Raw genomic sequence first — 24,128 nt, 5'->3', positions numbered from 1 at the left:
ATACATTCATCCAAGTAAACACATTTATTAAACACGACCAAACACAAGTAACGTCCGTACAATACATAGAAGACAAATCTTTGTTAGTTTAACTCACCAGCATCTCCTAACACAAGTACCCTCTAGCGTTCTTCATATATACATACATAAATATCCTACCCCTTTGGTTGGCTCTCAAGAACGCGTTGAAACGTACACACGGGTTGAACTACCGTAGCTGAAGCTGGTGTGTACACAGGTCTCGCGTGGGCCTCATCAAGTATCTGTCCATAGGTACACACAATATCTCATTGAGTTAACAGCTCGAACAGCGAAACTGCCACTCGCGCTCTTCTGCCAATAATCTTAAGCAAATTTGGGCAAAACCAAACCAAAACTCTCATTATACTTTTTGCCCAAACATCTCCACTTGGTTATTAAAAATAATACGACTGGATAAATAAATTCCGTTGTATTCGTATTAGTTTATAAACCGTAAACCGGTGTTTGAAGTAAGTTCGTTGGTAATAAATAAAGATGGAATAGAGCGGAGAAGTAAGAGGTGAATGGAGTATAACATATAACTTATAACATTTAGCCGAGGGTTGGCCGTACCAACCTACCTTTTAACACTCACCTCGGCAACTCGATATATTTATATACTTAAATATTAAACCAATTGAACGGATCAACAAACATAAAGCATCACGCACATGTACCATTAGAAACGACACCTCGTTCATCGATACCTTAAATATCTTTCTCGTCTTTTACTTACAGCAAAACTCTCTAAATTGCTGTTCATCACGTCAACTAGAGTAGAGTAGTAGGTGTCGACCGTTATTATCTTCAATGATTAATTGATTTCGAGCGTAACCACAACCTTTGGACATCTGAATCTATTTATGAACATGCAATCAACTAGAACAACTATCATGATTAATATTAATAAAATATGTTCCTCACCTCCTGCCTCCACTTCCATGTCCAAAAAAAGATAAAATAATGGCTCCAACCACGCCCCAATTAAATTTCCGATATAAGGTTGGAAAAAACTGTTCCCAGCACAGCATATTTATGATGAGACTGTTTGCACCTGCGTTGACAGTCATCCGCCCTATTCCTTCATGTTCAGTTTAGTCTTTCTTTTGTCTTCCTTTCCTTGGTCTTCTGTTTGCGAGCAGCTATCTCTCTCAATATGTACCTAGTGTTTGGAGTACGATATACGGCATATAGATATATACAATTCGGCAGAGGACTTTGCTTTCCCTCGCCATACTATCTGAGTGTTTTATGGAGCGTAGATAGCCTCACGCACATCTCACCCGGTATTAGCTGAGCCAGGTGATATACGACGTGTATATTGCTGGCTGCTGGAGAGCAGTATATACCGATCTTCTTGGGAAATCCACCACGTATATTGACGCACACGTGCTTCTTGCTCGGTAGACAACCAAGAAGGGTATTGGCTGTTGTTGGGGATGAAGAACGGCTTTAAGGTCTTGCTCCATGCTGATGGATATTGGTTACTACTATACGCTGCACTGCGTTGGACGGTGAATGAGATAAGATGAAAAATCTCAAGTGTTGAACCTTAAAAAAATAAAAGGAATTAAATTAAATTATGGTATAGACAAGTTGAGAGTTATTTCTTTTACTTGGGCTGGCTGAAAAACGTCTAAATAATTTGATTTTTCAGAATTCTTTATCTTTGAGGTGTTATATCATGTCTGACGCAAGTTTATCAATGCCAAAAGTGAATTATGTAAGACACCTGAGACTATTTTTAATATTATTGTTAAGTACAGCTTTAATAAAAAGAGCTGACTGATTTTTTAAAAACTTTTTGATAGTAATAATCAAAGTCTATGCTGATTGAAATTAGGGAAGAATATACCGCCATCTATTATTAAAGATTTAGTAAACACTTAAATTTAGTTAACTAGCCAATTTTTAGATTAGGCAGTAAAATTTCAATAAAATTTCTCCTAAGGTTAAAAAAAAAAAATAAATTGCTGGCAGTGTCACTGATTTAAATGTCTGATAAATAACAAGATTGATAGCTAAGTTTATTGTAATAATTTGATTTGAGAAACGTGAGACTGGAGAGTCTCGCCTTGAAAGTCGAGTGGGTGTAAATATACGATACACGGGGGATTGAATTCCAATTATTAGATTTTGTGGGACAGTATCGTGTCTGATGGAAGGGTTTCATACACAACAGACTAATGGAGGGCTGTAGAGACAGACTCGAGTGGAGTATCGAGTACATATACATAACAGTGTGCCAGATATAATACCTAAGTGGAATTAGCTCGAGAATCCACGTTACCGACCGATGAATCACGCAGATGCCACCACGGGGGTAACTCTCGATATTTTCTATCCTCTCGCTTATTGGAATGGATACATTATAAGTTACGATTCGATTTAGAGCAATCGTACCTCTTGTATGCTATAGTAAGCAATCCACTGAGTTTTATCATGCCCGAGGCTGGTATCCTCTCCCGCTCTCTCTCGTTCATTCGCGGATTTTATCTCTCGCTTTAATCGTATTCAAATGCAATGTTGTGGAAAATTTCATTTGAACGGAGGATTCAACGTACAAACGGGGGGTAGTTTCAGAGATAGAAACAGAATCCCGCTGTGACTTTGTCTCCTCGGCAAGCCCCCGCAGTGCTTCAGTCGCTCATCCTGATCCTGATGCAAGAGTTATACTCTTCTCTTATATATTCGCATAATTTTCACGCACATACGCGTCATTTCATTTAGTTTATTTCATTTTTTATTGCAGTATTTTTCGACAGTGATTTTTTTTTGCATCACGAAGATCCTTCAGTTAAGAATTTTAAATTTATTGAAAAAGTAATGAACTTGTATTGATTATAATCCAATAAGAAATTAATGTCATTATATTGAAAATTAAAAAATAGAAAACTCTTATGTTTGATGAAAATGCAAGTCAAATTAATCGACTTAGAATTCCGGACTCCTACAGTACATTTGTACATACTGAATAAAGCTCCGTTCCCATTTACATTTACACCGAGACCGATTGAATCTTGATTGGAAAATCCACTTAATTAACGACGCGCCATTATGTTTATTGCCCCTTGGATCGGCCACAAGTGGGTTCGCTTGCGGGAGTGCCGCGTGAGCTAGTCGTTTCATTTCTCCTCCATATTATACACGTTCATTTATACATAGATTGGTATTATATCGCGCATGTGTGATATTTGCCATCATCCAGCTATCTCGCGTGCCCCGATGTCTTTCAGTCCACTCTACTCCAGTCGTGGGAGTTAATCGGTTACTAATGTAACTTAATCGATCAACGAACCCTAGAGAAATAAATCAAAGGGATCTTATTTATTTATAAAAAAGCAAACGGCAAATATCGGTAATTAAATCATCGTTCCGGAAATCATCAAAATTTTTCTACCTCTTGACAATTAAAATAATCTATTTTTAATTATATATTAGAACTTAATAATCAATAATCGATACTAGAGATTATTATATTTTTATATATTTTTTAATAAAAAACAACTAGTTCTTGTTAGATAATAAATAAGCAGTAGTAATAAACGACGTGTGAATAAAATATATTATCAATAATTAGTCTCAGTAATTACATCTTAACATGATGCCACACCCAGCACTGAATAATCTACTCATCACTTCTTATTTATTTATGTTTAATTATTATCATACCGTGAATGAATTTACTACTAATAATAAATAATAAATAATTAATAGAAGTGATGAGTGAAAAGCTACGCGAACGATTACGATTAAACTTTGAAATAATAATAAATATAAGGATACAGATAACGCGGTATACATCGGCATTTTATCGAGTTCTAAATTGCGTCGTCGAGTGAACAGCGCAGCAAGAAATATGACAGCGGATCGGTTCAATCGGAATAAAGAATTACACAGGTACGGCGGAGGAGTTGTATAAAGTTGAAATGAAAAGACATATAGGTGGATTCACGTTCGAACGACAGGTGGTACGGGTAAAAAACATTCACGGTCTTTTATATATACGCTGCATTTTTATTTGTTTTAAGTATTATTGCTACACCAGGTACAACGGAGACGTTTGTATTAATACCAACAACAACAGCAACGATAACAATAACAACAGTAATAATATATTATATAATATTGAATCATATATAAAACTATTGATATTTCCATGATCCACGATCGATCGTAAGATAAAACCACACAAGACAAACTAATGACTAGATTTTATCGTCAATTAAATTTCCATCGACAAATTAGGACGACCGGAGATTGTACCAACATTTTATTTACAAGATAAATAATTATTAAAAATGTTAGTTTATAGTTTTCATGATGCTGGAAGACTTTATTTTTATTTTTATTCTTATTTAAAATCAGATATAGTCAAGAAGTAGTATAGTATTAGTGTGTAATAACTAGTAGTTTTAACTAAAAGTAAAATAAAATAAACCCAATAGCAATCCGACTTTACATTACTGGAGATGCTGTATGTTAAATCAACTTGTTAAGATTTCCGGGTTGTGTTGGATTTTATTATTCAATTCGTAGATCGTGAGTATGTCGAATGAGACGAGTGAACGTCATGGTTAGAAAACGCGAATCATGGAACCAGTCGCATTTACTGTACAATATACAATATACAATATATATAAATGAATGTATGTATGTGTGTATGTATGTATGAGACTCAGACTAAAACGAAAAGGATAAAGATGAGGATGAACGACGAACGAGGATGTATACAAGTGAAGTCGTTTGGGACCAACGGCCGCGTTAGGAGAAAGGCATGCATGAGAAGAATCCACGACGTATATATATGTATATGTATATATATATATATAGATGTGTACGAACAAGGTACCCCAAGTCCACTCTTTGGACTTGGCATGTATGATTGGCTCTGTAGATGTCATTCGTTATGTAAATGCCCAAGTGTTTACGAGCAGACACCTACGATAACTAGGCTCTTGTGAAGAGAACTCTCTCCGTCTCAGTCTCTCCCAGAAGTTTTAAAAATCTCTCTGCTCGTTGACTTGCTATCCAGTTTAACGATCCGAGATACAATCTTATTTGCTAAAATGGGGAACGGTTTTAGTTTATTTTATTTATTTATCTGTTTAGTTTTTAGTTATTTTTATCTAGAAACACTTTTTAAAATTAATTGGCTGAATTAGATAAATGTTTAGCCGTTTTCTGAATAATTCCACCTGGCATTTACTCCAATAGTTAAATACTTAATGCAAGGTACTTTTACAGTTTAAGTTGTTCTACATGCGCTCAACCACTCGATCCTCTATTGTTTTAATGTCACTCGATTATTTACGGCTGACCAATTATGAAAGGGCTCTTGATACTACACCGCTGCCTTGAGAATAATTATGCAATGCTATGGACTGTATACATATATACCTACAATAGTAATAATCAATTATTTAATTCAATTCATTGATCTTTAATTACATTTAAATGAGACATTTTTATTTTTACTAAGGCTTTAGTGGTTAATGATATTTAAATTCAGTCAATTTGAAATTTTATTATTTAATCAATTAGACTCGACATTAACATTCAATATTCAATTAACTTTTTTGTCCTGTATAACTTTAATCGTATTAATATTTATGCAACAAGAGATCGTAATTATAATTACAAAAAAAAAAAAAAAAAAAATTACCATAGATCAGATTTAAAAAGATCTACTCAACTATAATTATTGTTAAAATTACTAAAATGATATTTAAAGACTAGCTCGACATTTCACACCATTCAAATTACTTCTCACTCATATAAGTTTGAATAAATTATGCAAACCTTTAACAATTTATATCTCCCACTAAGTTGTTATTAACCAGATAATTTTTTTGGTTTATTTATCGAGATCAGCGACCGCGGTGTCAAGTTAAATATTAATTATCAATTAGCGAATGTTTTTATTTGTAAATTGCAGCTATTGCTTGAACATTCACTCGTTATTTATTTATTTAGAAGCCGTAAGTTTAAAATGTCTGAGAAATGTTTTAGCAGATTGAACAACAAGCAAAATAAAATAAAAAAAAATAAATAAAATAAGAGATGATGCTTTTGAAGCAAGAAAACGAACGCTATCTTACATGTATTGCAGCACTGAAGCGAGACTGCGTCTAATTGCGTTAGATAGCACTCGGGCTTATTAATAACTTGAGATTTCAAGCCCTCCGTATAAATATATACATATATGTTCGTATATATGGTATGGTGAATTTTTAGCGGCTGGAAAAGGCCACGACCGATATCCCTCTCACCTGACTTTAAACTAAGGATGGGAAATATTCTTATACTTATACACTTATTCTACAACTCCGTGTATAAATATACGTTAATAGCAGCATATTTATATTCATATACATCCAACACTTGTACGGTAAGCACGGTACTATACCAGGAGACGGGGGAGGCAAGACGAGAGGCGTGTATGTCTGTATATGAGAAAGAACTTGTCTTTTCAACACGAGAGAGGGCAAACTAAAGCGAGAGGCGGAAGATAGTGGACATGGCATTTCACTTAATGATAAGACGAGACTTCTCTCGCGATGTCCTCGTCTCTTCTCTTATTCGTAATGTTGTTAACTTCTGCCGTAGGACTTTTTCACTTTATCAGACGGTTTAATCTCACCGACGCCGGTGAGACAAAAATATTAAGAGACTATGTCTCACTATTTTTACCTTTTTTAGCTTAATATTTTTACTCCCGTATCAAACATGTGGGCTGAAAAAAAAAAAAAAACCGATACTAATTCGTACAAAAACTCAGAAATTTACTGACATCATTTAAATATCAATCAATATTTATAATTAAAATCCAGAGTGATTTTATCGGTATAATAGATATTAAACACCAATAATTTCCATTTATATTATTTATATCTATTAAATGTGGCGTAATAATACTTAAATCGAAAGTAGGCATACAAATGGTCCATTAAAAATCTCACATAAGGATGTGTAGTGTATAATGTATATAAAATAATGGAGTAAGATCAAAACTCATATCATCGTAATGGTATTACAGATATAGTCAGTCGCTTGCCATTACATCAAGTGGAATGGGTTAAGGTGTAGGCGTACGGTTAGCGTACTGGTGCACTACTCGATACTTCTAGCCTCTTATAGCTTATAGGTATAAATATTTAGATGTTGGATAGAGACAGTTACCCTCATGTGTGTTTTTATGATGATAAAAAATCCCAGCAGAGTTTTAAATAAGAAAAATATCTATGCTAAGAAGAAAATAGTTCCGCGTACAAAGCCAATTTTTTGCTCAATAAAAGACCAACTGCAATATAAATAGTATGGCTATAAAATGTTGAGCAAGTTTATCACGGAAGATCGCGTGGATTTGAGATAAAAAAAATACCGTCAAGTGATTGTAATTCGCCGGTGCTCGACTAAGCCCGAGATTAAGGCTACGGCTTGTAAATGTTAGAGAGAAAGAGGAATGACGGTGCAAGTCGCGATGATCATTGGTAGCTAGACAAGTACACAAAGTCAAGACGTTATACTGTGGATGGTAGTCAGAGAGCTCAACATGACGTCGTCTTATTTTTCTGTACTATTACTATTACTATTGCTGGAACGTCCATAAAGAAGAAACAAGTCGAGTGTGTAGTGTGTATTTGATTTTTAGCAAACTCTATTTATCTCTTTTGTTCTTGAACATTAATGTGTGTAGGTATGTTCTCGCTTGCTTGGCTCCTTTGGACCACTGGCTATCTGGCTACCTTAACTCTTGACTGGCGTACTGCTGGTTGCTTGTCAGGAATGCCTTCGGCTGAAGAGTCAACCAGAGCAGTAGTATAGAAGAGTAGCGAGAGTAGTAGACTCGTCTTTGGAATGCCGATATGAAAGTCCCCGATTAAATCAACAACTTCTTTTGTATCGCCGGTCAATTTACAATATTTCAGACGCATATTACTGCTCGCTGTTTATTCATGTGGAATATTTAAAAATTGAAGGCATGCATATGGATACATTCATATGTATTATATAGATTATGTTCAACTAAATAATTCCACGTCTGTCGGCGACCAACTTTTTGCCTCCTTTATATTCGTTTCCTTTTCATGCTTTTTAGTCTTCAGTATTTGCTCCATCGACATTTTGAGAGTCATTATCATCCTGCTGCTCCATATTAGTCTAGCCAGACAGCTGGGTTATTGTCGCGAGCATCCGTGGGGGCTACATCAATGTTAACCGTTAATTTGGAGTTTTAATAATTCAACTCTAGTGTCTGTGGCTTTGGTTCGATTTTTGGACTTGTGATCTCGAGACTTGTGAGTGAATATTCAGAATACAAGATTAAACTGGTGGGATGGAAATCAGAGAAAAAATGATGGCCTCCCATCGTGATACAACTTTTGACCTCGTCACGATTTAACCAGCTCGTGATGTTATATTTTTGTTGACAATGTAGAAATGGTTGGTGAATCCAAATATGCATGCCTTGAGAACGTACTTTTTGTCAAAATAAAACATGTACCACGAATTTATTTAATTATTTTAACAGACAATTTTTCGACCGAAAGCAGTGTTAAAAATATCCGACAGGTTGCATATCGCAAATCATGGCGCATGATCGCTAAATTCTCTCGTTACAAGAGATATAAGTTCTAAAATAAATATCTGACATTTATTTTTAGATTAATCAACTACTTAATCAATTTTTATTTAAAACGACCTATTAATTAACGTAAACATTTTTTTAACCAATAAAAAACTATAATAAATTATTCTTCATCTCATCATAGCCTAATATGGCAACATATGAAAATTTTTTCACGTAGAACTATAAAGAATAAAACGCAAAAAGTTATGAGTTTCGTTCTTAAAGGACACAGTTATGGTCTAGCTTATTTAAGGAACGTAGAACGAAATACATTCTCCTGAGCTTGAGGCAGTTGACTAACAATCCCGCTGTCTTATTCTCACCGGAATATTTCATTAAATAATATCGAACCTGAATGCTGAGCATACCTCGAGCCTTGAGAGCGAAAAAGAGCAGAGACGAGATCCAGCACAGGTTTTCGAGCAGAGAGTGGAGATAATCGTGTGGAATTAACGTGTATGTTTTCTCTGGGTGTCGTATCATCATCCATGTTACCCATCTTGCCTCCTCATCTTTCAGACGTCTGTCCCACAGATCGTACGGCTATATATAATGTATATTCTTTATCACCAGTGAGCAGGTTCCCAACCTCTAAGCACATTTAGGCTCAAAGATATATGGCTGACCTGATGAAACTGATTTTCCGAGATAAAGAATCCCCGTACTAATGTAAGCTGCACCTAATCTCCTTGTCGTTGATCTTCAACCCGGCTCAAAATGCTGTGTTAGTTGGACTTGTTTGCTTGGGATCAACATCTCTCAAATAAAATTTATCAAAAAATGTCTGTATATATCTATAGATATGGATATTTAAATGACTGAGAAGAGTATAACGCAAATCCGGTCGTTATGTTCCTTGAGAATTACCTGCACGCAGATACCATCGACTTCGACATTTGCACCTGCTTTAGTGGGATGATGATGTAGCAGTATCCGGTCATTTCGAAATATATATTTATTGATTTTAACAATAATGATTATTTTTAGAAACAACTGAGTATTCATTTGTCTATTGATAAAATTTATCACTGATCTAGAGGATTTCAAATGGCAAATGTTAAATTTCATGTAATTTTGAGTTTCAAAAATTACTTGATGTAAAAATAATAACTCTGTTTAAATAAAATAAAACAAAAAAATAATAAAATAATAGAAACATAAAACGAATGATAGAGAACCATTGCATTTCTGATCGGCGAAACACGGAGTAGCACGGTGTTTGTGTCACGCACATACAAGATCCAGTGGAACGTGTGTCTGCGTCAAGTTGAGGACGCTCTGGGAACGGCAAAAACCATACTGAGTTAATCAACTATTTTATAATTAAAATTCCTGAATGGAAGCAACCGAGCACGGCTTTCTTTCTCTTCCATCAGCAACTTGACTGCACATTTAAAGTCTCTTGTACACGGTCTCAGTCTTTTCGTCTGGTGGCTCTCGGCTCTGGTTCTGAATCCAAGTGAGTCTCTGCAATGTCGTTATAGTTATAGTTAGGTGGTTCGTTCTTCTTCAGTCCACTGACAGAATCAGAGAAGCAGGAGCTGAACCAGAGCAGACAAACGGAATAAAACGAACCGCTAAGAAGAAGAACTTGGAGAATAAGAAGAAGCAGTTGTTGGTACTGTCTCTGTGTCTGGTGGCTCGCGAATTCGCGGTAATCTCCTTCGAATTCATAGAACACCAATTAACCACTCGACGCCGACAGTCTTCGCTCTCCACCCTTTAATTTCTTTCTTCCTTCTTTAGAAACGTTACTACACACTTCTGTCTTTCTTTTATTTAATGCTAAAAAAACTACCGACCTAGTTCGCCAGACAGAGTATGCGGATGCTTGCCACCTGTCTTTTGATCTTTTCACTTAAGCCTACACGACACCTCTCCTCACACCCATTTATACTTAATTATTCAAAATTATACTTTGCTTTATATATTTTATATCTTATATGTATTAGCTCAAATTATTATTTTCATTGCACAGAATTTTAAAAAAATTACTTCTCATATGCTAAAATAAACCTGCTTTCTTGTTCAATGAGGAAGTCGTAATGACAATGTTACCCGGATATTTACGTTGTATCGCGTGACTTTTTGATAAAATAGCTCCAAAGTCACGTCATATGTGTAGACCTACTTACAAACGTGTATAAGTTTCTCAATTAAATCTTCACTTAAAGTATCTCAAAAAACATGTAAGCTTACAGTCAAAAATTAATTACTGATATTTAGGGGAGGGGGGGGGGGAAATGGGGTAGGGGTGGCAAAATGGGGTACCTCCAAAATTTCGTAAAAAAAATTTTTTTCTAAAAAGCTCTTTTAGCTTTATAAAATATATTTTAACGTCATTTCCTACAATTTCAGAGGAAAAAAATTTTTTTAATTAAAAAACATGAAAAAATTTTTTTTTTCTAATTTTTTTTTTGCATACAGTAAAAAAATTTTCGTCAAATTTAACACAAATATTTGTGTTACTGACTGTTTTTGCACAAACTAATGTTAATTCTACATTCTAGTGTGTTAAGTCAATACATGAGAATGTAAAATTCTACACACTAGAGTGTAATTTGCTACATAAAAATTTTTACACTTTACACATTGACGGAAAATTTTTTACTGTGCAGTAATTTTTATCGTCATTGTGCATCGTAATAATTTTTTTTTCACATCTAAGTTTTTTTTTTCTAAATTTTTAAGTTCTCACTTTACAAATATATAATTTAAAAAAAAAAATCAGGAAGTCATTGGTTCCATGCCAGTTTTCGAAAATCAAGTTCTAATCTGATCTCCACATTTTAAGGTCTTAGGAAGTAGCTCTTAATATTCCTACGAGGATTTCTATCAGGGTGTGTGTGTGTGTGTGTGTGTGTGTGTGTGTGTGTGTGTGTGTGTGTGTGTGTGTGTGTGTGTAAACCTCTCGTAACTTTTGAGCAACTCCACTGATTGGAACGACAATCGCGTCATTCGATAAGATTCAACGAAACTTAGACTTCCTCATAAATTTAAAATAACTTTTTTCTTTTAACAGCTTTTAAACAGATGTAACGATCAATTCCAAAATCTAAACAGTTCTTTTAATGTAATTTAAAAAATGACGTTGACCGCTGCAACCGCATCAAAATCGGGTGATGTGTTGAAGAGAAATCGTACATTAATTATTTTAAAAAAGTATGTTTTTCAAATAACATCAAATTTATTCTCGAATTATTTTTGATGACATAATTTAACTATGAATGCTCAAAAAACTGAGTCAGAGGCCGCCAATTTCTTCAAAATCATTTGGTGCGCTTGTGAGATATTTAATTTAAAAAATAAGATCTTCAGGCCTACAAGATTATTCAACTTGAAAAAATTTTCCTGAATCCCTAAACCAAAAAAGAGAGTGCAAAAAAATTACGAATCTTTTTTTTCATGCTATTATTTTGAATTGCGTGAGAACTATGAGTCTAAAAATTTTTTCACCGGGAGTTCCAAAAACTAGAATTTTCTCGAGAAAACTCTTTTTTTTATCTTGATATTATTTTTACTCAAGCGAAACCCGTCAAAAATTATTACAAAGTTTTAAAATTTTTTTTACTACGTCAATTCCTGTTAGGAGTATATTGCTTCAACTAACAATGTCTCTTTTTTGGGTGATTTGTTCCTCTCTTTGGATTCTTTCGTAGACTTATCGATAAGAAAATGTTATTTTTTTAACGATATTTCATTTTCGGATGAAGAAATTTTTTTTTTCACTTTTTCAGGGAGTACCCCATTTCGCCCGCAAAAAAAAAATTTTTTTTTCTACGGCAACTTGAAATTTGATTATTTTTCTTTAATTACGACTGAAAACGATAAAAATCAGCGTATTTAAGTCCTTAAAGTCATAACGATTTCTTAAGTACCCCATTTTGCCCCCCCCCCTCCCGTATATATTATCTTAATAACACGAATAAATTGACTTGATCTTTCCTATAATGATCAGAGATCAATTTTTGACCAAGATAAATTTCCAACTACCAGAAAAACACAAACCGGAATGTCAAGGTCTCGATCTTCTCCAGATAAGATCACGTCTATTAATAATAATTAGCAGTGATGTAGAAGGAAAAAGGATTTTTTGCGATACGCGGGCGGTAATGAAGCGATAATGCAAAGATTCCATGCACTTACACCGATCGCCGATGAGACTGTTGTCATGGCCGAGCGGACACGTTGCGCAGAAATCGCATTAATAACGCGTATTAAATTAAACGTTAGTTACTTCCCGCGAAGTTATTACCCACCGTCCATACGAGAAAATAAAATAATTTATTATTATAATTGCTACTATATTTTTTTATTAACTCTGCATGTGTAATATAATCTGATGCCTGACGTACGTTATACGTTATTAATTCCGCTGTCGATCATCATCTTCTTACGTCTTATTTATTTTATTAATTATCTTTCTTCACATCGATATCAATGCAAGTGTAAATTTATTGCTAATTTATTTGCTAATAAAAAAAATCGGTTAGATAATTTGAATAATAATAAGTATCACAAATCAAAATGTATGTTTATACAAATATTAAGCAAGATGAAAATTAAAAAAGAAAATAATAATAAATAATTTTGTGAACAGAGATTAAATAAAACTAAAAAGACACGCAATGAAGTTTGAGTAGATGAGCGACACGAATTCCCTTTTTCGAGTAAAGACGCGACATGCCCAGTCACCAATCTTTGCAGATAAACTTAAACTTTTATAAAATTTTTTGTCCTTATTTATTTTATTTGTTGAGTGCACGAAAACCTCCAACGATTGCAGTGAATTCCACCGCTGCTGTTGTTGTCGCCGTTCTCCCGAGTTTAAATTAATTAGGTAGGATGTTTTACCGCGCAAAAATCGTGAGCGTAAGAACAAGACGAGGAAGAATGAGACGAGCAGAGAAAAGAAGTACCAAGATGGACCGTACCAGGCGTGGGGCTCTACTCGGGGCGCCGTAACGATGCCGCCCAAAGTACTCACTAACTGACCCTCTTTCCTCCCCCCACTTAACTCTCTCATCACATCTCATCACACCAAGAACGTGCTACAAATTAAAGTAGATCCTCCCAAGCAGAAACGTCTCAAAACCTCATATTTTTCGAACCCTAATTTTAACCTTAACCTTAGCTTTAGACCCACTGCAATATTTCTCGGGAAACAAATTACTCTTTAAATTAAAAAAAATACAATTAGATTAATGCAATAAATAACGGTGAGTAAGCATTCAACACCTACGTGGAAATATTTTATTAAAATCAATAATTATTTTTATTTTTTCATGTCTGGTAAGACTAATTGCATTTTTTCTCCTGTCTGGTATGCTCTGATCTAGACTAGATCGGCACGCAGCAGTACATTGCGATTATTTATCTCACCGGAGTTGAACAAAAAATATATAAATAAATAACTTAAAAAGCGTGTGAGTTCCTCACAGCTCTGGTGTCTGCATTTAGATTTATACTTGTGTTTATATATGTACATTGTATATAAATACATAAATATAAAAGACAGTGGCGTTAAAAGTAACCGCCTAAGAAGTGATAAATAGAGATAGACCAGGAGAGATACCCCGAGCTGAGTTGCCAGGATAGCTGAGAGCTGAGAGCAAAGAGCTCAGTGCAGTTGGCTGTATAGTGCCCACGCCATTAGATTATCTCGTGAAATTATGAGGGAATGCTCTTTCTACTTGGCTTCCACATATTACATAAAATACATTACTTACTTACTTACTTACATATATATTTATAAATATAAATTGGCGTCTTTTTCCCGGTTTAAGAGTGCACGCGCTAAGTAGTCAACGATCCATGAAATTTCTTCGCTTCACTTTTTGCTTGTGCGTGTATGTGTAAGCTAAGATACCTATACCTATACTTGTATTTGTATGAGAGAGAGTATTTTGTCTGTGTAATCGCCTGACGCTTAAATTTTTAGACTAATAGCACAGACATTTATGGTATGTGTAGTGTAGAGTAGTGTATATTGTGCCGGTCGGGTACTTTGCGTGACGCTAAACTCTCCTGTCGAGACTAACACATTCTGTCTTTCTTTTCTGTTTCAGACGCCATGGGTAAGTTTGCTTGATGGTGGTGAACTCTTGGGTTATTCATTATTTAAGTGAGATACACACTTGTATAACCGCGGTAAGATCTATCATGGGCATCAAATATGTACCTTTTTAAATATATTAATATAAATGTAAATATAACTATGAAAATTTACATGAGCTTTATCTTGATCGACTTAAAACTAACTACTAATCTGGTGTAAGATGTTAATGTTGGAAAAGCGCTACATTATCAATGCTGAATAATTTTTGGCATTCACACCTTGGATAATTGGCTTACGGTTTTTTTATTTAAACTCACTACTTAACTAAAGATACAGAGCGTATCGTCTGCGTGATGATTATATTATAATTTTATTATATTTAAAGTATTTATTTTTTCATAATTAATTAATTGTTGATTATAAATAGAATTCATTTTATCAGACACGATAAATAGACCTAGAAATTTTTTTTTAAATTTTTAACGAAGAAATCGGGACGCAGATTTTAAATTAATGTTCAATATAATTTTTATATATTTGAGAATTTTTTCAAATTTATAAAATATTATTTTGTAAAAATTATAAATTGAATTTTCGAACGAAACAGTTGCGGTTGAAGCAAAAAATAATCTAATAATTTCTAAGAATAATAATGATTTGGATGCATTTCTGTTGAACCCGTTCTGGTGCCCGTACTGAAAAAAAATATATGCCGCATATACGGGGGCAAAAAAAAGTATGTGGCGTATATATTTTATATGTGCGACGTATATGTATTTTTGTCAGCATATATGCGCATATATATTTTTTCAGTGTGGGTGTTTGGCAAAAGGTAAGGTTGGACATCAGCTGCACGCCGTGAGGTAGAAGTGTCTGGTTTACCAGCCGACTATTGGCTCGTTTAAGCCGAATGAGAAAAGAAGGTGAGCAAAAAATGATCGTAAGAAATAAAATAACAAAATAGTGAAAAATAAAATGAAAAGTGTGAGACCAGAAAGAACAAAAAGAAATATATATACATATACTGTAGTGTCGGTGCGATCTTGAGCACACGGTAGAATATAAAGAATAACAAGAACAAGACTTTAGTAGCTTAAAGGCATATATATATATATATGCTCTTACTTTTTCAACAATATTTTCTGTCTCGCTTTTTGCACAACTCTGAAAAAAGTTTTCCCTCGAGAGTTTTTACTCGTTAATTAGTTGCATTTTTTACGATCTGCAGCGAAACAAGACCGAGTACATCTGAGGAAAGAAAAAACAACCTGAGCTAAAGTCCAAGTAAAAAAATTTATATGTATATCTATATATCTATATAGTCTGCAAAAAAATTATAAAACAGTCAGTTAAGTCTTGATGATCGCGCGAGTAGAGTAGAGGAGTTTATTTTCAAATCTACTGGTATATAATGTTAGCCATTGTGCTATTGAGGCCTCAAGAGCCTTAAACACATGTAGTCTGACAAGAAATTACATACACGTTGCCGCGAACTATAACTAGCGCTATGTTGTAGACATTCATCGGTACGATAAAAGACCTAGCAGGATTTCTATTTGATTTTTTTTTTTTTTATTAATCGACAATTTTAAATTTTAAATCAAAACACCTAATTTTGATATTAATTAATCACAGCATAATTTTTTTCAATTTAGTTCACGTAATAATTTTGAATAAAAAAAAATTCCGATATGACTTAATTCAAACTTTGTTATAATACACTGTAAAAAAAAACCGGGGTAAGTCCAAAGCGGTGTAGGTGTTAAAATTTGCGGTGTTAAATTCCAACACCGAAAGCGGTGTTAAAATAACACCGCTGCCGGTGTAAATATTTTTTTCCGGTGTTAAAGTGGTGTTAAAATATTTTTTGATGTTAAAGTTATTTTACTCTGTGAATACTTTTATTCACTAAATTACTACTATTGGGCAGTATATTCATTAATTCTTAAAACTATTAATTATTGAAATGGTAGGTGTAAAATTGTATAATTTTTAAACAAAGTCTGTATTACATAGGTAACAATTTAAATAACTACAAACCGAAATTAAAATTTATTCTGGATGATACTTATAGACTTTTTATATTTTTTTATGTCATACATTTTTTTTTTAACTTTTATAGGCACAATTTTGTTTATTTCAGTAAAAATCATAAAAATTACACCGGCCCACAAAAAAAAGTGGTCGGTACTTTTGACCGGACTTACCTATCTTTATGTATTTTGACGTGCTGAATCCGAATCTGAAGTCAGTTTTGCCCGCACACCCTCAAAATTATGAGTAAAATGCAAAAAATCCCAAAAAAGGCAAAAAATTGCGAAAAACTGCAGTCATCGTTCTCTTCATTCTACTTATACTTCATTTTTTATAGATTTTAAAATTTTGTGAATATTTAAATTCTAAGATCATATTTCATCCATTAAAATGCACCTGAGTCATTAACAATCGTGATTAATAGATTTTTTCTCATATTTAAAACTGCAATTTTCTCGGTTTTTTTAATTTTTGACATTTTTTTTTAACTTTAAAACGTCAATAGGGCAAGAAAACTTCAGATTCAAATTTAGTGGAACAAACTACATAAAAATCATACTAAATCTGAATCCAAAAAATTTTTTTCATCTCGATAATTTCGATTTTTCATGATTTCTTGCCTTTTTTTCGGTTTTTTGCAATTTTTTCAAATTTTGACGGATCAAGGGGCTACCTTACGTTTAGATTTAGATTCAGTGAATTGACGTACATGAAAATCATACTTGATCTGGGTTCACAAAAATTTATTCATCGCTGTGACTGCAGTTTTTCGCAATTTTTTGCTTTTTTTTTTTGGGTTTTTTTTTTGCATTTTACTCATAATTTTGAGGGTGTACGGGCAAAACTAACTTCAGATTCGGATTTAGCGCGTCAAAATACATAAAGATAGGTCTGGTTAAAAGTACAGACGACTTTTTTTTTGTGGGCCAGTGTAATGAATACTACTTTAATATATTTTCTATTTATTTTTTTAATTTAAAAACTAAATTTTATTATGTTTTATAGATTTTATAATCTTGATATTTTAAATAGAATGGTTATTTCTCTTTTATACTGGTATTACTCTGTTTTACACCGATTTAACACCGGTATTTTAACACCGGAAAAGTTACGCCGGTGTTATTTTATTTTATCACCACGCGGTATTAAAATAAGTCCATTTTTAACACCGCTCTTTTTACAGTGTAACAATGACCGCACACGTTGGTTCTTGCCATAAAGAAACAGTGATGAGTTTAAAAGTGACTAAACCGATACTTGAGGGTTAGGTACTGGTGAGCGATAAGATAAATAATTGGAGCAGGATTGAGCGGACTTTTACGATCCTCAGCTTTCATCGTCTCAGCTCATCTCACTAGCGAACCGGCTGATGATAATTAGAATGCAAATATCCACAATCTCACGGTGGTTGAATATTTACACACACGCATCCTTTAACATACTACATAATACAAATAACAATAATATTTTTCGTTTTTCTGCCACCCATCTTCAGTCGTTGATGGTTCGTCTTCTGCCTACAGTCTAGCCGGATGACCCGGCTCGCGAGATCTGCGTTAATGCGTTTTCGGTCCTGGAAGCAGTAAAGTGACGCCTTTTATAGCTCGTTATTCCGCGAAAACCAATGAGAATGAGCATGCATGTATGACGTCGCTTTAACATACATTTAAAATCAGCTCCTGGTCTCATGTCATCCTTATTTATATAATACATGCACGCAGACATTACATCTACCAGTACAGTGTAATAAACATTTCTGAATAATTTAAAACGTCAACAATCTGTTTCCGACATTAGAGCAAGCCGACTGGTTTTGAAAGGTTAAAAAATGAAATAAAATAAAATAAAGAAACAATAGATAATAAAATAATGCAAGGGTAAGAGTAAGGGTGGAACACCCTCAACAGTTCCCTTCGTAATTCACGCCTTATAGCTACCCCGTGCGTAGAAACGCGAATGAAGTTGCACCCGTTGCGGTCTCTCGACAAATAGATTACGTGCTGCCGACTAGAGGGTTTTCGGGCACCCTCGACATACTCTTCGGTCTCTTTTCTTCTCTATATCTGTCTTTCGCGCATACCAGTCTCACTCGCCCTCATCCTTTTGGAAAACCGGGTGGTGGTGGAAAACCGGCCTCACGCATGCCACTCACGTACTCATCCACCGAGTCGAGCTCCACTCACGTTTCTCCTCATCTGTCCTCTTCTCTCATTGCCTTCCTCTAAACTATCTGTCCTTAACACACCCCCGAATTCATATATATATATATATATATATATATATATATATATATATATATATATATATATATATATATATATATATATATATATATATCTCCGGTCACATATAGATACAGATAAAATAGAATTTCTAGTAGAACTATCCTCTTTATGCCCCTCAGAATCGCGTCATTCCCTCTTATATTTATTCCTCCGCGAAATTGTAACGCGTTAGATATCCGACCCCCGCTGAATAGAAAACATGTATGTCTGTATATGGATGGATACTCTTTCCCTTTCCAAACCATTCTGTTATCAAATCTACGTACGTATTACAGAACCGTCGACTCTTAGGACCCTCCGGGAAGGAAGTCGGAAGACGTCATTAAAATTCCTCCCTCGTAACATCCATCAGAAAGTACTACCGCTGCTACTTTGTCTGTATGGGGGTATAAGCTAGAAAAGGGACATCTGAGAATTAAACCAGAGAAACTATTGTCGTTAGTAATTAATCTTTGTACATCTAACGTACAATCGTTAATTTGTGTTTAACCCAAGTGGACCAGTGACCTGAGGGCTGTCGGGCGGAACCCGACCACAAAACACGTTTAAGATTTCCATTTGTGATTTTGAGATCCACACTCAACTAAGGTCCTGACTCTGATAATGATGATGATGATGAAAAAAGCAAAATTATTAGAATAATTTAGGTACACTTATAATAAATAAAAGAGAAGATGATGGTTTCTTTGTGATATCATTTGGACGAGTAAAAAAGGGTATACTCCCTGTTTGGAATTACTCTTTCAGAGAGTAGTCTCTGAGAGAATGTTCTTCTATCGCTTTTACATCACGATCCCAATAAGTTAAGTCTTGTGAGAATGAGGAGCATCATCTTACCAGCAGATATAAAGAAACCGATTCCGATCCCGATCCAGAAGATGCGCGTGACGAACGGGTGACTAAATCGTTCCTTAAATGCTATCACCCGAGATTCAAAGGTTCTTGCAAGTTAGTCAGAGATACCACAGCAGGGATGTACAACTCGGGGGAAAAAAACTCACTAAAGCTGACTCTGTGTGATGTTTACCGCCGCGGTGCGAGGATTTAAAGTTGTTTATCTACTTATTATGTCAGAGTCAGCTAATTGGGCATATTTGGGATTGGTTATTTGCCGGTAGTAGAGTATAAGCTCCAATACCAAGAGCTTTTGTCTTAACACACATCAAATGTCTCTTTTTATCAATATTATCCCTTGTCTTACTTCTTCCCTCTCTTGTTTCTTATTTCTTACTTTATCATTCTTTTTATTTCACTTCGCACCGTTTAATCCTCTTGGTGGCATCCAAACTCGAAGGTCCTGAGTCGGCCAGCCAGCCAACCAACCCGGAGAATTACTCTCTGCTGGGATATAATATCCGTTCACAAGAAAATCCACATAACTCTCTAGTCCGTGACTTTCATTCGTCTTTAGGGAACTCTATCGTGTCATCAGACATCACGTTTCATTTCTCACTCCATACAATCATTTCATTGCATCCCATCATCTCATTCCATTCCATTCCTTCCTTTACATTTAATTCTTTCTCTTAACTCCTGCATCAATTTTATTTATATACCTACACATACAATATCTTACACACATATCACTTAACAAAAGATACATTGCTTAATTTAAAGCCATACTTTTGTTGAACGACCAACTAAAAGATCGTTGTCTTTTTAAACAGCTTTAGCTTGCGGTTTATACACTTTTAGATCTCGACATCCAGCCGAACGCTCAGGATCAATTTCCTACTCATATTATACACAATAACAAGTATCTCTGCAGTACACTTTACACTATTACACCCAACCATTCACTTACTTATATACTTACATCCACACCATACCACACTACAGACATACAAAACAAGTTAAGTGTAAGAACGGGCCATCAGGTCTTACAAAGAAGCACGTGTCTGCTTAAGATGTCGTTTGACAGACTTGCGGATGCCAATTCCTTCCAAAGAGTATCAAAGAAGCCGCATCTTCTCAAACCTTATAGTCTTTGACTCCATTTAAGTCCATGAATTTTCATAAGAATTCTCATCCAATCGACCAGTTATTAAGTTACAATCATATATTAAATAAAACTCGTACACGGAAAAAAAAATCGAAAAATTACAGTATATAATGCAACGTGGCGCTTCGTGATGAAAACTGGAAAAATTACAGTTTCAGATTGTAATTATTACAGATTTTATAAGAATTACATTGTAGAATGTAATATTTACATTGCAAGCTCTGAATATTAAATTAAAAAATTTAATTTAGAAAAATGTTATTTCAAACTGTAATTTTTCTAGTTTTGATAACGACGGGACCGATTTTACATTTTATACTGTAATTTTTCGAGTTTTCTTTTTTCCGTGTATAAATCGATCAATAAAGATTAAAACTAAGTACATAACTGTACAAATTAAATACTCTAGAGAATATTAAGTACTCACTTAATCGAGCTTTCTTAGATAATAAATCCACCGGGAAATAGAGTCAAGTCGGATCCTAACGAGTGTTTACGGGTCGAGTGCATAAAATGCGAATGGTTATGCTGGCATAAAAATCCTATTTATATTTGTACTTATACCTATATTTATTGAGCATACAGGTTGCATATGAGGTTGAAGAAATATTAAGCTTTTGCAATTTGTTTAAAGCGAAACCCGATAAGGAGTTGTTCCTCAGTAAGTGGCGCCGGATGCGCATCAAGCGCTCTTTAGCTCGCAATTTATTGTACAATTAACGCTGTTTATTCTGGTACGGAACGAATAAGTTGAGCTATAATACCCGACCGGTTCGATAGCACGCGATGTATCTCTTCATACTCTGAAACGGGAATAATGTTGTACCATATACCGATGTTAACCGTCTGAAGATCGGTAACTACTGAAGATCGACACTTATACTGATACTTAAACTTACAATCATTTTGCTCGATACTCATACTGTCTTCATTCTCATTCTCATTCTCATTACAAATACGACACTTTTTGCCGGGTTATTTTCTCTTCATTAATGTTAATGTTGATGTCAACGTCGGTCTCTGACCATTACATCTTTATTCTTTATCCGGTGTGACGAATTGTCTGATTAAAGGTCATTAAATATTAGCAGTCTATTATGGACAGAGTTGCATGGGACAGGAAAAAGTTATAATAAATTTATGTGAAAGCTACTATGTATATGTATATCGCGTATGTACATATAGGATAACATTTTAACAGACATTGACCGGTGAATGGTCCATAGTTGTTGCACGTAGTAGGGTCAGATCCCGAGGAAAGTGCTGGAATACCAAATTACTTGGTGTTCCATGCATGTATGTATTCCCAAAGATGCCCGACGCTGAACCCAGCCCGGTCTCGATGTCACGTCATACATAAGGTATGACCGGTGGTCAGCCTCGCCCCAGTTGATTTGTTCAATAGAAAGAAAGATAAAAGTAGTGGTGATGACCCACTGGGGTGAGCGACGCAAATTGAAAATATCCTGACGCTTATTTATTTATATTTTTATTCCGGTCAATTCCTTGCCCGTACCGGCAGCCCAAAGTCCCACGGGAGTCAATTTACCGCGTTTCTGATCAAAGGCCAATGAAAATAATATTCCATGGGCTTTGTCACGTGGTCTTACGGGAAATTGTGTAAGGGCAAAGGCTTTGCTGATATATATATATATATATATAGTATATATATATATATATATATATATATATATATATATATATATATAATATATAAATTTGTGAGGTACATATACATGTGTGTTAATGTTTTATAGATGTATGAGGACGGGGGATACAGACAGGAAAACGCTCTGGTGCTAGTATAATTGCGGAAGACACGATTCCCGGTGTACACGCGAGGCAAAAGATAGTCTACGGTTCGGTGTAGAATACACAAGACGGTTTGCTGGTTAAAAAAATATAACGCCGTCGACGAGGTGTGCGTACAGTTCAGCACCCTCCAGACAGGCTTATCTTCTCTATACTTTTAGTGCCTGCACGAGAGATCATTCTTTCTTTCTCTCTCTATTTCATTTTCTCACTTTTTTGCCTGGTTCTCCTGCTCCTTGCTGCTGCTCTGTACGAAGCGCGTACATGTCGAATAAATTGCACGCATCGAGTACGCCTGTGAATAAGAAAACTCGGCAATTAACGAAGGTCGTCCTGGAGCACTCCAACCAGAACTCACCAGTTCCGCCCTTTACTTAATGCTGATTATCTTCAATTCGTCTTTATCTTTATCATTTGAATAATATATAACATTTGTCTAAAACTATTCCTCGGGTGCTTGCTAATAATTTATTGCTATTAGATACTCGTGTTTGAATTGCTCGTTTAAAACTGTTCTCGTACTAAAATTCAAATTAATGTGTATTTACTTGATAATGATAATAATAATGATAATGATAATACTGATGCTGGCGTGGAAGAATAAAAGCGGATGACAGAGTAGACGACGGGATGCTTTAAATTCTCCGACTCGCGAAATTCCAACGGTCTTATGCATAAATCAGAAAATAATGAATGAATTGCTCGGGAACGAGTGTAGACGTGAACCGTATCAACTCCACTCCGTATAATTGCAATAGTAGGATACATATAGCACATTAATTACCATCTAAATCGTATTATATTTACATTGTTTTACGTAAGTTAAATTTTTGACTATACTGTTTTAAATAATTGAAAACTTGGCTGTAAAAAAAATTAATAATATTTTTTGTATAATAATTTAAATTTCAAAATTTGTTTTAAATATTTACCAAATTTTTCATAGCACGATTTAATTATAGGGGTCTAAACCGGGAATAGAATGATGATTCATATTTATAGAAAACGGAAATGAATAAAAAAAATTACAATATCAGAGATGGGGAGAAAAACAAAAGGCATTAATGATTGATGTTAAGCCTGGCTGGTCTAGTTAGAGACAATAATCTCGTGTGCAGTGACATTATATCCACAAACGGCGTTGTTTGTATTGAGTATGCTAATTAATTCGATGAAGATTGAGCTGGCGATAAACATACAGCATATATAGCTTAACAGCGTGTGTACGCTGAGTACTACTTGATACGATACCATTCGAGGGACCGAGAAAGTCCTGGGTGAATA

General features: G+C 34.6%; 1 protein-coding gene and 1 long non-coding RNA gene across 13 annotated transcripts in view; one reads left to right on the top strand and one right to left on the bottom strand.

The window, feature by feature from the left end:
* LOC123272369 (homeobox protein homothorax) overlaps positions 1-24,128 on the top strand; it is a 295,180-nt gene that overhangs the window by 112,384 nt on the left and 158,668 nt on the right. For 3 of the 5 annotated variants that reach the window (XM_044739107.1, XM_044739088.1, XM_044739117.1), the window contains exon 8: positions 14,722-14,730. The exons of the other annotated variants lie outside the window; for them this stretch is intronic. In XM_044739107.1, the coding sequence (XP_044595042.1) occupies positions 14,722-14,730 (9 nt within the window). The remainder of the gene's footprint in view (positions 1-14,721; positions 14,731-24,128) is intronic. 5 annotated transcript variants of the gene reach the window in all.
* LOC123272394 overlaps positions 1-24,128 on the bottom strand; it is a 150,098-nt gene that overhangs the window by 100,304 nt on the left and 25,666 nt on the right. For all 8 annotated transcript variants that reach the window (XR_006511073.1, XR_006511074.1, XR_006511079.1 and 5 more), the window contains exon 2: positions 946-1,572. This is a non-coding gene — a long non-coding RNA (uncharacterized LOC123272394). The remainder of the gene's footprint in view (positions 1-945; positions 1,573-24,128) is intronic.

This window comes from Cotesia glomerata, linkage group LG1 (genome assembly GCF_020080835.1).
Source record: "Cotesia glomerata isolate CgM1 linkage group LG1, MPM_Cglom_v2.3, whole genome shotgun sequence".
NCBI classification, from domain to species: Eukaryota; Metazoa; Arthropoda; class Insecta; order Hymenoptera; family Braconidae; genus Cotesia; species Cotesia glomerata.
This window is presented reverse-complemented; position numbering and strand designations above follow the sequence as displayed.